Source organism: Botryllus schlosseri, chromosome 11, assembly GCF_051294905.1.
Source record: "Botryllus schlosseri isolate E-star chromosome 11, Bs_hap1, whole genome shotgun sequence".
Taxonomy (NCBI): Eukaryota; Metazoa; Chordata; class Ascidiacea; order Stolidobranchia; family Styelidae; genus Botryllus; species Botryllus schlosseri.
The window spans coordinates 1,246,841-1,260,136 of NC_137246.1; the positions used below are offsets into that span (position 1 = coordinate 1,246,841).

A 13,296-nucleotide genomic window follows, 5' to 3' on the forward strand; every position below is an offset into this window, starting at 1 on the left:
CCGCCCATAAGAGATAAGGGTCACCTCACCACCCCCGCCATAAGACACAATGGCACCTCACCACCCCCGCCATAAGAGATAAGGGTCACCTCACCACCCCCGGTTTTCAGGCACCTCACCACCCCGCCCATAAGAGCCCCAGGCACCCCCAGACCGATCTATACTACTACTGACGTGAGCGCGCGTGTGTTGTACTTACGCATTTTTGATTCCGCGGTAAAGAAGTCATTGAAATATCCGGGGCAATGACCGCAGTGGAACTGATACATAAATTTGGCGATTTCTAGTTTCAGCATATCTTCTATGTTTAGGTCACCGAATCTCCTTAGTAGCGACTTGTTGGATGGACAACCAGGCCTCTTTGGGGCCCTAGCTATGATACGGAGTACTTTATGTTGTAGTTTCTGCATTGGGTCAAGTGCAGTTTTACTGGCAGTCCCCCAACAGAGGATGCCATATTGTGACTTCGATTGGATTAAGAATTTAAATAGTATCAGAAGAACCCAGGCTGGCATGAAGCGGCTACGGCTGTAGAACAAGCCGCACTTCGGTGATAATTTATTATCTAGGGACTAAATATGACACTTCCAGGACATGTACGAGTCCAGTAAGACCCCGAGATATTTGGTATTTTCTGTGCTGGAAACAGGCTGACCAGCGATGTTAACGGTTAGGTTATTTTTGAAATTTACTGTCAGCAATTGGGATTTCGAGGCGACCCCTGAACTACACACATATCTTCCTTCATCTAGCGCTTTTATGATGACTCTATTTCATTGAGGACACTCCGGATACGGTAATTATGCCTAATTCGAAATAGGATGAATTTCGCAGGCATTGATACAGGCACAGATCTCTGTTCACAGTTGAAAATGTAAAGCGTGATACGGTCGAATTGTTGATCATGACTATTCAATGGATTAGCAGAACACCACGGAATCGTGTATGTATACTTGTATAGTTGTATGCAGTTTGTGAGACCCAGAAATAGGTACTACCGTAGTTATTTTATCATCACGAAACATTGGCTCACCATATATTTCCAGCACCCAAAAAGAAAGCCTTTGTTTTTGCTGGCGAGTAAAACGAAAGTAGAATTCTTACCTTCAGTTTGATGATAGTTTACATTTCCTTGGTAGTTGAATGCGAAAGTTACAAAAACAAAGCCCAGGAAAAGTTACCACAACAGACACAAAAACAACATATAAATTTATTTTTCGGATTCAGCACATGAATACGTTGCGGTTCCCTGAACTTTTGCCAATAGCAATGATCGAGGTCGTGAAATTCTTCACAGAAAATATCATTGAAATCATGATCCAAATGATAAGTTCGAACTTGCGACAAATCCTCGCATGTACAAAAAACAGATATTACTGAGAACGTCGAACAATGTTTGCAAATAACAATCAAGAATGCAGAACTGCTACGATAATTTGTTGGAAAACCTTTCACAAACAACCAATTCGGCATATTTCATTACTGCAGTAATTAATTTTTGGTAAATAAAAACAACATCTCGCCTAAAAGTCTTATTGAAAGCAAGTAACTTACTTACTAACTAACTGTAAATGCGAAGAATGAGGACATTTTGGTATTTTAAGCATCCTCGGAGGACTATTCACTATTCTCGAGTAAAGTGGACAAATCCTCCTAAAGGAGGACACATGGTAATCTTACGTGGTACTCGTGGTAATCTCAAAAAGTCCGAAATATCGAGGAATTTCGGAAGGACCTTTTTGACGTCAAAGTCGCGCAGAGCCAGCGATTTTTCAGGTGTATTCGGCTCACTCTCCGCTGGGAATATCCCACAGAGAATGGAGTTTGAATGAACCCAATCTTGCTCCGAATAAATGTTGTAGATGTCCTTTCGAGAGCCAGCAATTCACCCTCTCTGGCAAATAAGGTAGCTTCATGCTGGAACGTCGCATTTTTATTTTGTCGCCGCTGCAAATATGTAAACATAAGATCAGTTTATCAGAGGTGTGGTCAGTTGGGATAGGCAAAATTAAGTAGGCCTGCGTGAGTGAATCGCGTATTGATGCGAGACGAATATTCGAGATTCACTGATAATGGCGTGATAACAGTATGAATCATGCGGAAAGTACCTTTGTATGTACCTTTTATGTTACCACACAGTCTTCACATTATTGATATCCCGTCCATCAGTGCTGATGCGGCTAGAAACTGTTAAGAGTGATGGAAATGACTATGTTATGAATTCGAGGAATTCGACATCACCAAGCAGAGTTGTAATAAAGTGGGTTTAACACGACTCGAAAGTGCACAGTGAGCACAATGACTCGGAGTCGGGCCCGAGTCAGATTGACCTGTAACTTGGTTGCAACCCCACTCGCCATGAAGACGGACTAAATATCGGACTTGCGAGCAACAACAATCTGTTGAGTATTTCCTCATGTATTTCCTGGAATGTGCTACTAGGCAACAAGGCGTGTCATTCTCTACAGAAAACATCCTGACGTATCCTGCCACGATCTCCCCAGCAATCGAATTTGTTTTGCTGACCGGGAGATACATTTAATTGCATAATGCAAATAGAATCGAGGTGTCGAGCACCATATTTATTCGATACAAGAACAACAACAACAACAACAACAACAACAACAACAACAACAACAACAACAACAACAACAACAACAACAACAACAACAACAACAACAACAACAACAACAACAACAACAACAACAACAACAACAACAACAACAACAACAACAACAACAACAACAACAACAACAACAACAACAACAACAACAACAACAACAACAACAACAACAACAACAACAACAACAACAACAACAACAACAACAACAACAACAACAACAACAACAACAACAACAACAACAACAGCAACAACAACAGCCACCCTACTCGTGAATCTGATACATAATTCAACTCACTTATACAGTAAAAACGTTTTGCTTCTTTCCTCGTCCGTCACTATTCTGGCCTTGTCATCTCCATCATCAGTTAGTCGTAGATGTCCGAAGACGCCTCCGACTTTTTCGGATGTGTAGTCCGGCACTATGAAGTCCAAGTGATTGCGTGAGTTCGACCGTCCGTTGCTATATTGAACCTCCACCTGAGTGAAGTAATCATGAGAAGTTTTCAGAGGTGGTCAGTAACGAGGTACTTCTGCTTTTCGAAGTATCACAAGTAGATTTGCCTACTTAATCAAGCGGTTATCATTTTAGACTACTATTTCTATATGACAGTTATCCGTTTTTCGAGCAAATGTACACCTAGGATACTTAGATTTCTATGTACTGGGGAATCGCTACTTCTACTTCTATTTGAATACCAACTACGACTACTTTGACTCTCCTGGGAAGTTTCTCAGCGAAGTAGTTTTAATTTCTTTTCATCGTGTTGATTCGACAATAATGGTCAATTGGTCATTTTACACTCGAACGTTAATATTTTTAGGATTCCCGAACCGTCGACTGCCAGCACGTCCCACTTTTATTCTAGGATGTTGTAAGAGTTCACAAGCACCATACAGGGAAGAGGAGCAGGCGCGTAGCCAGTAGGGGTGGGTGGTTATCGAAACCCCCGTTTTTAAACACGAAACCATGTTCTTTTGAAATGACCATTCTGACGCAAATATTCAGTTGCAATTCAATAAGTCGTCTTATCAGTGTTGCTTGCGGCCAATTATCGAGAAGCGTGTTGCCAATTAGCGAGATTCGTCTGTGCACAACGCGACGCGACGCGATATCCCGCTGAGATGATCGCGAAATTAGGTCATTGATTGCCATACACCCCCCAATCTTCGCTGGGCTGATTTATCATGTCTCCAACAAGCCTAGTTCCGCTGACTTGAAGAATCTGCAATAGGTCCGGTGCGTGCTATACCATCGCTGGCCTACACAATCGCATCTGTAATAGGCCTGGTACGAAAGATATCATCGATGGCCTGACTATCACGTCTCGGACCTAGCATGCTTTGGCTCATATCTCTCGATGGCTTGGAGAGTTAAGTGTATGCTGCTTTGCGGTTGATATAAAAGAGTGACATCGCGATTCTGACTGACATTGAATGCCCGCAAACATGTATGCGTGCGTACATGCGTAATTCATTTTCGCTAATACTTGAACAATGAACATAACCACCAGAAAATGTGCATCAAGGCTTAAGTTGTAAAAGATGAGAAAGGGTTAAACCACCAGCGATCGGTGCCGTTATGGAACAGATTCCATGATGTCATCATTATTATAGAACAGATTCCATAACAACTCGGACATTTTGACTTGCGCAAATCGTCGCCGAGGCTACGTAATACGCGTTGAAGGCGCGCGTATTAATTGTTCACGAGAGATCAGGGACACGCTAATTGACAGTACTGTACTTCCGAACTTGTTGATGCCAAGCTTATGCTTATTATACGCTTAAGTTCATCAACACGAGGAGATTGTATAAGCGTCATTTACGCATGTTAGGGTTGTTCAAAAATAACTTTTTTCAAATTTCGCTTGATTAGTGATGAAATTGTCAGGTTAGCATTAGCAATGTCATTATCCAAACTCTAACACAGGCCTTTATCAAGATGTGAGGGCGTGAAAAAGGTGTCACTCTCTCCCTTTAGACATGCCTGGAAAACGATGTTTAGTCATACTGAAATGTCGAAGTATGCCACTGTAACTACTTTCAATTCAAAAACGGTTAGAATTAATCCAATTTTGGCGTGTAGCGTTTTGGTGGGCAACATGACAAATTTATCATTAAGCAAGTGAGATTTGGAAAAAAAAGTTATGTTTGAACAACCCTAACGCCTGTACGTAACCTTAACGAATTCATGCTATATTGGTTAATTCGAAAAAAATTCGAACCCCCCCTTTATTTCAACATCCACTTATTTTTCGGGTGACTATACGCGCCTGAAGAGGAGCCTAGCTAAATGACCTATTGTGGTGATCTATTTCTGTTGCAGCTTTGGAACTTACAACAAGGGCTTGGCAAAATCGAGTATCTGAGAGTGTCGATTCAGAATCGAGTATTTACGAGTCGAGTGCTAGAGCATTCGAATATCAGTCAACTCCGCTTGCAGTGATGTCTTACCAGCGCGAGGCGCGAAATCGTTTCATAATTAATGAATGAATTCGATCAACTATAATGTTTCTTGCTAAAATTGCGGGTCGCCTCTGTATTCTGCTGGGATCATTTGGGAAGGACAGAATTATTCAGCGCTTGGACATGGACATATCAATATCGAAGATTTCGGTGAGCATGCGTCTATCATTTTGTGCAACGGTTTCATCGCCGACGATCTTTCTGTGAGTGCTAACGCGAAGTCACATGTTTGACGACACGTTCTCTCATAATTGCGAATACAGTTCGACTCAATTCTGTAAGTTGGGGGGATTTTAAATATGTAATTTTCTGGAGGAGGCACCAATACTGGAAGCAAGAATTCTAGTGACAATAAATTGCGCGAAGTGCCAAGAAAAATATCCATTCAAATAAATCTGCCACGAAATATTTTACTTAATGGCCATATAAAAAGATCCATGAAAATGTGGCCGGCCCCTGATTGCTACGCGAATTGGTCGGAACTGATATTTTATTCATCAACACCCCAAATTTCTGGGTCAGGCTAATCAAAGTTTGGTTGACCTTGCAAGTTCACAATAAATTACATGTGTACCTATTTTTTTCGATAATATATCTAACGGGCCACATTTGGCCAGCGGGCCGCTGGCTACACTCTAAATCGAAAGCATCGATTTAGACACAAAATTGTGCATCCAAAGATGCAATATGGGACAAACACATAAAGTCGACCCAAATCTTTCGCCGAAGTGGTGTGATAATATGTGCAAATCCACACTTCATCAGATAAAGTTACGAAATATGTGCTTATGCTCTCATTTTATCATCTGTCGCCAGCTTTGATCACTATGAAAGAGTTTACGTATACATTTTAATAGTCCGGTAAGTCGCCGCACGAGTTGTGAGATCAGTAAGATTGAGAGGGATTGTGAGGTCGACGCTGGAAACGCTGCTGAAATGTAATCGTAATGTCACTGGTAAATGACCAGATCATCCACGGTAAGGTACGTTACACTCGTGTACCGATCATGACGTCATCGGTAAACCCAATGACCCTGGGGTCCGTTTGCTCCCGCTGGGTTATTTGCAGGGGAGGAATTAAGCTGCAAGATATAGATTCTCAAATGATGCAGCATTTCTATAATAGATGTTTAACGGTAATAACGACTCTCGTGTAAGCAATGTGTGCTTTTAGCCCCGTTTACATATAGCTCAGAAGCAATGGTACCTCTAATTTTGACGAGTCTGCAGCAGCGCTCACCTATTCACTGCGCGGTCCCTTGGACAACAGTGCGTAACCACTAAAAAAAGGTCATCTCTTCGGATTTTTTGTGCGCAACTTATAATTTATGTGAGCAGGGACCGTGTCAGCTCAAATCAATTGCCCACATGCGTACCTAAAAGGGCACATTGCTCAGGAGCCATGAAGTGGACTGCTGTTTCATCAATGTCGCTCCATTATTTTAGTGTGTCGCTTTCTTGCATTTACTAGGTTTTGTGAACGTTTCTCTTCTCATTTTATTTGCCTACCAAACTGGCAGAAGAAATTGATCATTTCAACCCAATTATATATATCATTGTTACAACCACATGATTGTCTGACTTGACTATGACTTCCATTATATTGCGTTTCCCCATTATTGATCATTGATATATCAGCAGTATAGCAATGAAGAAATCAATCAATCAATCAATCATTGTCATTACCATGTAATTTTGAAGTACGTTGTTTAGTAATCGTTAGTGTTACCTGGCTATTATCAGTGCATTCTGCTTTTGACTGTTGACTGAATAAACATCTCTATATTTCTCTATTGCTATCCCTCTCTCTTTCTCTATCCCTCTCTCTTTCACGCTTCACATCTCTCGGTAACGGCGGGAACTCAGTCAGGGTCAAATTTAAATTGAGCGACAGGTCGCAGACTCGCAGTACAGTGACTTTGTGGATGTGGATGAACGTGTCGCTAATCTCATCATAGCGGAAGGAATAAAGAAGATGTTGATTGCGTACGGCATTACGAGAGAACACATTGCTTTAATAATTGAAGGTAATTCGTTCAAAAATATCAACATGCGATATGTTATGATTACCGGTATGTTGTCAAGAGGGTTCTTACAGCAAGCAGCAGTGTGAGAAATATTGGTAGATTGCCCTTTAGATCAACTTGCAGTAGCATCGAAACTGAGTTTCAGAATGTCAGTTAATCCTCTAACTTGATGCAATATGGGTTTACAACTAGAATTCTTGACCAAGTTATATAGATCTTGCTTTGCAGTTGACTCACTTGTTTTTCCAATTACATGACATTTTCATTGGTTGAAAACATGACATTTCATTCATGAACCTATTATAATAATTATTGTTAATATTATACAGTGAAATAAATCTTATTATATTCATATCAAGTTCCCTCTATATAACACATAAAAGTGTGTGTGCAATGTGCATGCTTAGCTCACTACATAGCTGCTTTCATAGTAACACTTTGCCTTTGTAATAGATCAGAGCGGGGTTTCAAATGTTCGTTCCGAGGAGTGTCGAAGCGAAATACTTACTACTCATGACGAAATACTTGGAGTAGAGCTAGAGACAGATGAAGAGGTTAGTATTATTTAACTATTCTAGAATGAATTTATTAATTGGGATAATCCTGTTTATATTTGTTGCAATTTTTTATATTAAATATTGTTGTGTCAGAACTCTTGCCTTCATATCAACCGGAATGCAATAAGTGGAATGTCCTTCAACTAAATCTTCTACATTATTTATATTTATTATTATATTTATTTGTAGGGAAAAGAATCCGCTGCGGTTATACTCCTGATGGAGTTACGAAATGCAGTAACTGAAAAGAGAATCACACCAACCCTCCTCGGATTTGAGGGCGATAACGCTTTATCAGGTGAGGATTTGCTGCTTGCTTAACCTGGAACTGTCTGAACAATGAACATAGAAGTACCATGACGTCCTGATTTGTCAGATTTGTACTGATTTCGACTCTTGTCCTGATTTTTCGGCAAACATTGTTCGGCGTCTTCCATAACACCTTGGACGTTTTGCATGCCACTATCTGGCACAAGTTCGAACTTAACAGACCGTCACAAAAGTATAGCTAGTTTGAAAAGTTTATGGCTTAACATACGCGCATGTTGAGTTGGTTCTAATTCGGGGGTCTGTTAATTTCCAAGATGCGCCACAAACATGTGTTCTAATTCAGGGTCTGTTGAGCTCAGATGTGTGCCGCCAAAATGTGGCACAATTGTTTTTGGGTGCTGAAAATATGGTAGGCCTATGTTTTGATTGACGCTGTTTACGTTATGACGGTGCAATAAACACTCGAACTGAAAATGGCCTCCAAAAATAAATGTTTATTAAATGCTTTTCAATGACATCATTCTTTTTGATAAGGCTAAATCTAAGTTAGAATGAGCTGGTGCAAATTCGTTTTTTCCAAACCATGGAAAATCATTTCTGCTGCTAATGTAATTTTTGGTTTTCCTGACTTCGAGACCATGAGGATGGCTACCATGGATATAGTGCCTAGAATCAGTGAATGTGAGCATAATGCTTGTGTCGTTCCAAAAGGAACCTGTATGATGGTATACTGATCAAATCTGAATGGATCATTAAAGGTTAGTAAACTTATGATTATGTGGAAAAAAACCATACATGTCAACGACTAGACAGCATATCGTGACGACAGAATTTGCTATCACTTGTGTCCATGAGTTAAGCTTGACCATATTGACAAAAACCTATCTTGACCTATTCAGCTCTATTTTTATTCAATATTCATTATGCAGAAGTCCCATAAAGGCATTTCTACATAATCTAAATCTTGTGCTTTCAATTTACACATATATTATTGGCAATATAATTTTACCTAACATATTTCTTTCAATTCCAGGCCCATTTAGTCCAATTAACGGCCACAAAGCTGAGTCCTCGACATCTCGTACTAGCGCACCATGAAAATGGTGACCTGCAGTCATGGATCGTGGCGAATGGCTTCCGCATAAAGGGATCGTCTCACAATAAAGCGACACCATTTGAGATGGTGCTGGATCTTCTCTATTTTGTTTGTGACCCCACATATCCAAAAGTTTTCCAGATACTCTCAATTTTACAGTATGTCCTGATTGAAGACAAAAATTTGGGTTTCAATCAAACAAGCTTCTCTGTTTTATGAGCAGATTTCAGAAATCTCAGTAATGATTTTGATTTCGTTTGCTGACTTGGACAACTATACAATTCTAGTACTAGTCTAGTTGTCTAATTAGAGTGAAAAAAATGTGTACCTAAAATTCTGATGATTCTCTAATTTTGAAAAAAAAACTAGCTATAATTATAATTCTACTTTAATTCGTGAAGTGCTTCGTCTCTCTCATTCGAATCTAATTTGTGAAAACAACTGAACCTATAATTCTAATTGTACTCTAATTTGGAAAAAACAGTGTAGCTATAGTTCTGATTCTACTCTATAATTTGAAAAAAACTCCTACTATAATTCTGACCCCACTCTAATTTCGAAAAAAAAGCTACAAATATATTTCTACTCTAATTTGGAAAGAGCTGTGTAGCTATAAATTCTGATGCTACGCTAATTTGTGAAATGTTTCTTTGCTCTCAATCGAATCTAATTTAGAAAACAACTACCGTATAGCTATATTTCTAATTTGAAATAAAAACTACCTCTAATTCGATTCTAGTCTAATTCAGAAAAAAAACTGCAGTAATTATTCTGATTCTACTTCAATTTTTCAAATGTTACTTTGCTCTGATTCGAATCTAATTTGTGATAACAACTGTGTCGCTATACCGTAATTATAATTCTACTCCAATTTTTGAAATGTTTTTTTGCTCTAATTAGAATCTAATTTGTTATAACAACTGTGTCGCTATGATTCTAATTCTACTCCAATTTGGGAAATATTTTTGTGTTAATTAGAGTCTAATTCGTGAAAACAACTGTGTTGCTATGATTGTAATTCTACTCCTATTTTTGAAATGTTTTTTGCTTTAATTAGAATCTAATTTGTGATAACAATTGTGTCGCTATGATTCTAACTCTACTCCAATTTATGAAATGTTTTTTGCACTAATTAGAATCTAATTTGTGATAACAACTGTGTCGCTATGACTTTAATTATGCTCCAATTTGGGAAATGTTTTTTGCACTAATTTGAATCTAATTTGTGAAAACAACTGTGTTGCTATGATTGTAATTCTCCAATTTTTGAAATGTTTTTTGCTCAAATTAGAATCTAATTTGTGATGAAACCATGTCGCTATGATTCTAATTCTATCCCAATTTTTGAAATGTTTCTTTGCTTTGATTCAAATGTAATTTGTGGTTGCAACTGTGTCGCTATAATTCTAATTCCATACCAATTTGTGAAATATTTCTTTGCTCTAATTAGAAACTAATTTGTGAAAACAACAAGTGTCGCTAGGATTGTAATTGTTTCTTTGCTCTGATTCAAATGTGATTTGTGGTTGCAACTGTGTAGCTATAATTCTATTGCTACACCAATTTGTGAAATGCTTCTTTTCTCTAATTAGAATTTATTTAGGGAAAACAACTGTGTTGCTATAATTCTAATTCTACACCAATTAGTGAAACGTTTCTTTGCTCTAATTAGAATCTAAGTTATGACAACTTTGTAGCTGTAGTTCTTATTTCTATTTGGAAAAGCTTAAATTTTTCAATTGTGCAAGCTAGAAATTCACACATTTTCGTCTGCAAATGAATGTTCTGTATTCATCTTTCGTTGCAATAAAATCTTTTTTCAGCCTAAGCTGAGTAAAAATTCATGGATGGCTGGTATTAATTTCGAGCTCTGCGCAAGTCAGCATGAACACACCACGACTAAACACAGGATAGCCAGGCACGCATCGGCTCCAGCACGTTGTGTGGTAGTTAAAAAAAAAACCGGATTTGGCGTGTAATTTTGCGTTCCTCTGCACGCATTCGAATTTAGAGTGTACTGGTTGGCCACCCCTGTGCTACACAATTCGTATGCTGCGATGCGACCAATCGAGGTTTCAAGGCTTCTACCGTACAGAGGCAAACATTCAGTGGATAAATGAAATCCCGATGGCAAGAGGTGCCTAATTTAGGTTCGCGAAAGAATCATCTCTCGCTATTCTCGACTAGCGTTATAAAAATTAATATTCGTCTCACATGCTCGAATCATTGTACCCATAGCACGACTCGCAAGTCATTGGTGTTGCAGCTATGTAACGCACCAGGTACTTGGTCATTCGAACTTTGGCGGGTATCTCATTAACTGGACCTAATGATGGCCAAGGGTTGTCAAAGTAGTCACCGTTGATACAATAACGTTTCTTGTCTGAATACTTGATATGTACTTGCAAGCTTTGATGTGTAACGAAAAACTATTTCAGTACCTACCACAAAGAGTAATTTCCCAATCCGAAGATTGATGATGTTATGGTGTCTTCTGATTTCAGGTAGATGAAGCTTCACGATTCCAAATTCGTACGATCGCCGATCAGTCTCCCGCAATGATATGTTCAGTGAATATGCTCCGGGATCGCTTGGGTTCAAGTTGCTAATACTGATAAAGTCGCAGTCTATCGGTAACGTGAAATCGGTATTGATGAGAAACAACGACGCTTTCAACCGTAGAGTTAGACAATAAGAAAATATTCAGGTTTTTCTAAATTAGATTGCAGTTATAATTATAGCGACGCATTCTCCCAAATTCGATTGGCATTTGAATTATAGCGACATAGGTTTTCAACTTACATTAGAACTAGAACGATAGCGACACAGTTTTTCCAAATTACATGAGAATTAGAATTATGGCCACACAGTTTTTTTCAAAATTAGATTCGAATTATAATTACTCAATTCGGATAAACCTGGAAAATGAATTGAATTCGGAATAAGCAAGAAATACAACAAAAATTCAAGTTCAGTTCATATCTAATCAAAGTTCATTCACATAAGCACTACAAGGAAAACTGTCTGAACCATAAGCTTGATTCATTTCGCACTATATAGTTCTCCTGTAGCATTTTTAGGAAATGTTGATTAGGATTAAATGAGAGCATAGAAACATTTCACAAATTGTATTAGAATTAAATTGAGAGCATAGTAGAATTAAAATTAGAATTATCTAGTTGTCCCTGATCTGGTTTCAACAGTTAAGGACAAAGCATATACTAGTCGCGTCAATGTGACAGCCATACCCGTAGTCGCACGTCTTCTTCAGGTAAAATACTCGCCAACTTTGTTACGAATAATCGGGCTGACGGTGTTCGATCCCGTCCTGTCCCAGTGATGAGTCCATTGATGATAATGGAGTTATCATAGCCGTGCAGCAAATTTACAATCTGTGGTAATGTATAAGAGTAGGCGTTAGCCCTCATCCCACCAGCGTACAAGATTGAAAATTATATATTTCAAGAATTTCATTGGCAAGAGCAATATACATTGCATATAGCATGGAACAAGCATGCGTTGTATGAGCAGAGGTGGTCTTAGCAAGCTATGTTGCTACTCAAGTAGCGGTAGAAGTTGAAGTATACCCTTAGCGAAAAAGTGTGTATTGGCACCCTGGTACCGCCCTTGATATACGGGTGTGAATCTACACCTGTGGTACACGAAACCTAAACCTATATCTCCGACTTGCACCACGGTATTAATCAAACATAACATTTTAACACAAATGATGCTTGCATATGGGGACGAAGCAAGTTATGCACGTAGGCATGTAGGATTTATAATCGGGACATATATAATTTTGAGTTAGGTCTGTTTTCTGTACCACTCTTTTGGCTAATATGGCGTGGTACTCAAATAGGCTTGGTCTACTCAAGTGACTATGTTTGTGGACTACTTCCGCTTCTAATTTTTACGCAAAAGTACTTACTTTTCACGCTTTTGATTTTGAAAAGTAGAAAGTGACGTTGGGTAGGATTACCATACGTCATCCTTTAGGAGGATTTGTCGTCCTTTTTCGGGATTTTGAAAATGTCCTCCGAGGACGCCTAAATGTCCTCCTTTTTGGCAATATCGTCCCTCTTTACAGCATTTACAGCTAACATAATGGATAGATTCGAGTGAAAATGGGCATAAATGACGCTAAATAGGAAATTCGTGATTCGATCGAAAGTGACGACCTTGTTTTTAGTCAACTCACCAAATTTTTCAGCAAATATAGCGAAATCAGATGATTTCAGTTTTGATCGACCAACT

At 38.9% G+C, this 13,296-nt stretch overlaps 3 protein-coding genes across 4 annotated transcripts in view; 2 read left to right on the plus strand and 1 right to left on the minus strand.

Moving 5' to 3' along the window:
- Nucleotides 1–13,296, minus strand: part of LOC145450242 (ras-like GTP-binding protein RHO) — a 93,464-nt gene that overhangs the window by 38,048 nt on the left and 42,120 nt on the right. The gene's annotated exons all lie outside the window — the stretch shown is intronic.
- LOC145450244 (uncharacterized) lies at nt 178–12,403 on the plus strand. Of its 2 annotated transcripts, XM_080328754.1 has the most exons (3): nt 178–5,239; nt 11,544–11,664; nt 12,282–12,403. In XM_080328754.1, exon 1 carries the CDS (start codon nt 2,550–2,552, stop codon nt 3,033–3,035), a length of 486 nt encoding a protein of 161 aa, XP_080184880.1. In that variant the 5' UTR covers nt 178–2,549; the 3' UTR covers nt 3,036–5,239; nt 11,544–11,664; nt 12,282–12,403. The 2 variants fall into 2 exon arrangements, with proteins under 2 accessions (XP_080184880.1, XP_080184879.1); XM_080328753.1 differs by lacking the exon at nt 12,282–12,403 and having other exon boundaries at nt 11,544–12,218.
- Nucleotides 5,889–9,923, plus strand: LOC145450247 (uncharacterized). Its single transcript, XM_080328757.1, has 4 exons — nt 5,889–7,116; nt 7,570–7,670; nt 7,863–7,971; nt 8,977–9,923. The coding sequence occupies exons 1-4, from the start codon at nt 7,065–7,067 to the stop codon at nt 9,039–9,041; spliced, it is 327 nt and encodes a 108-aa protein (XP_080184883.1). The 5' UTR covers nt 5,889–7,064; the 3' UTR covers nt 9,042–9,923.

Excerpts from the sequence above, each read along its gene's own strand:
- LOC145450244 (XM_080328754.1), top strand. The coding sequence starts at position 2,550 with ATGCAAATAGAATCGAGGTGTCGAGCACCATATTTATTCGATACAAGA.
- LOC145450247 (XM_080328757.1), top strand. The coding sequence starts at position 7,065 with ATGTTGATTGCGTACGGCATTACGAGAGAACACATTGCTTTAATAATT. Across the intron at positions 7,117-7,569 it reads CATTGCTTTAATAATTGAAG|ATCAGAGCGGGGTTTCAAAT; the intron begins GTAATTCGTTCA and ends CCTTTGTAATAG. Across the intron at positions 7,671-7,862 it reads AGCTAGAGACAGATGAAGAG|GGAAAAGAATCCGCTGCGGT; the intron begins GTTAGTATTATT and ends ATTTATTTGTAG.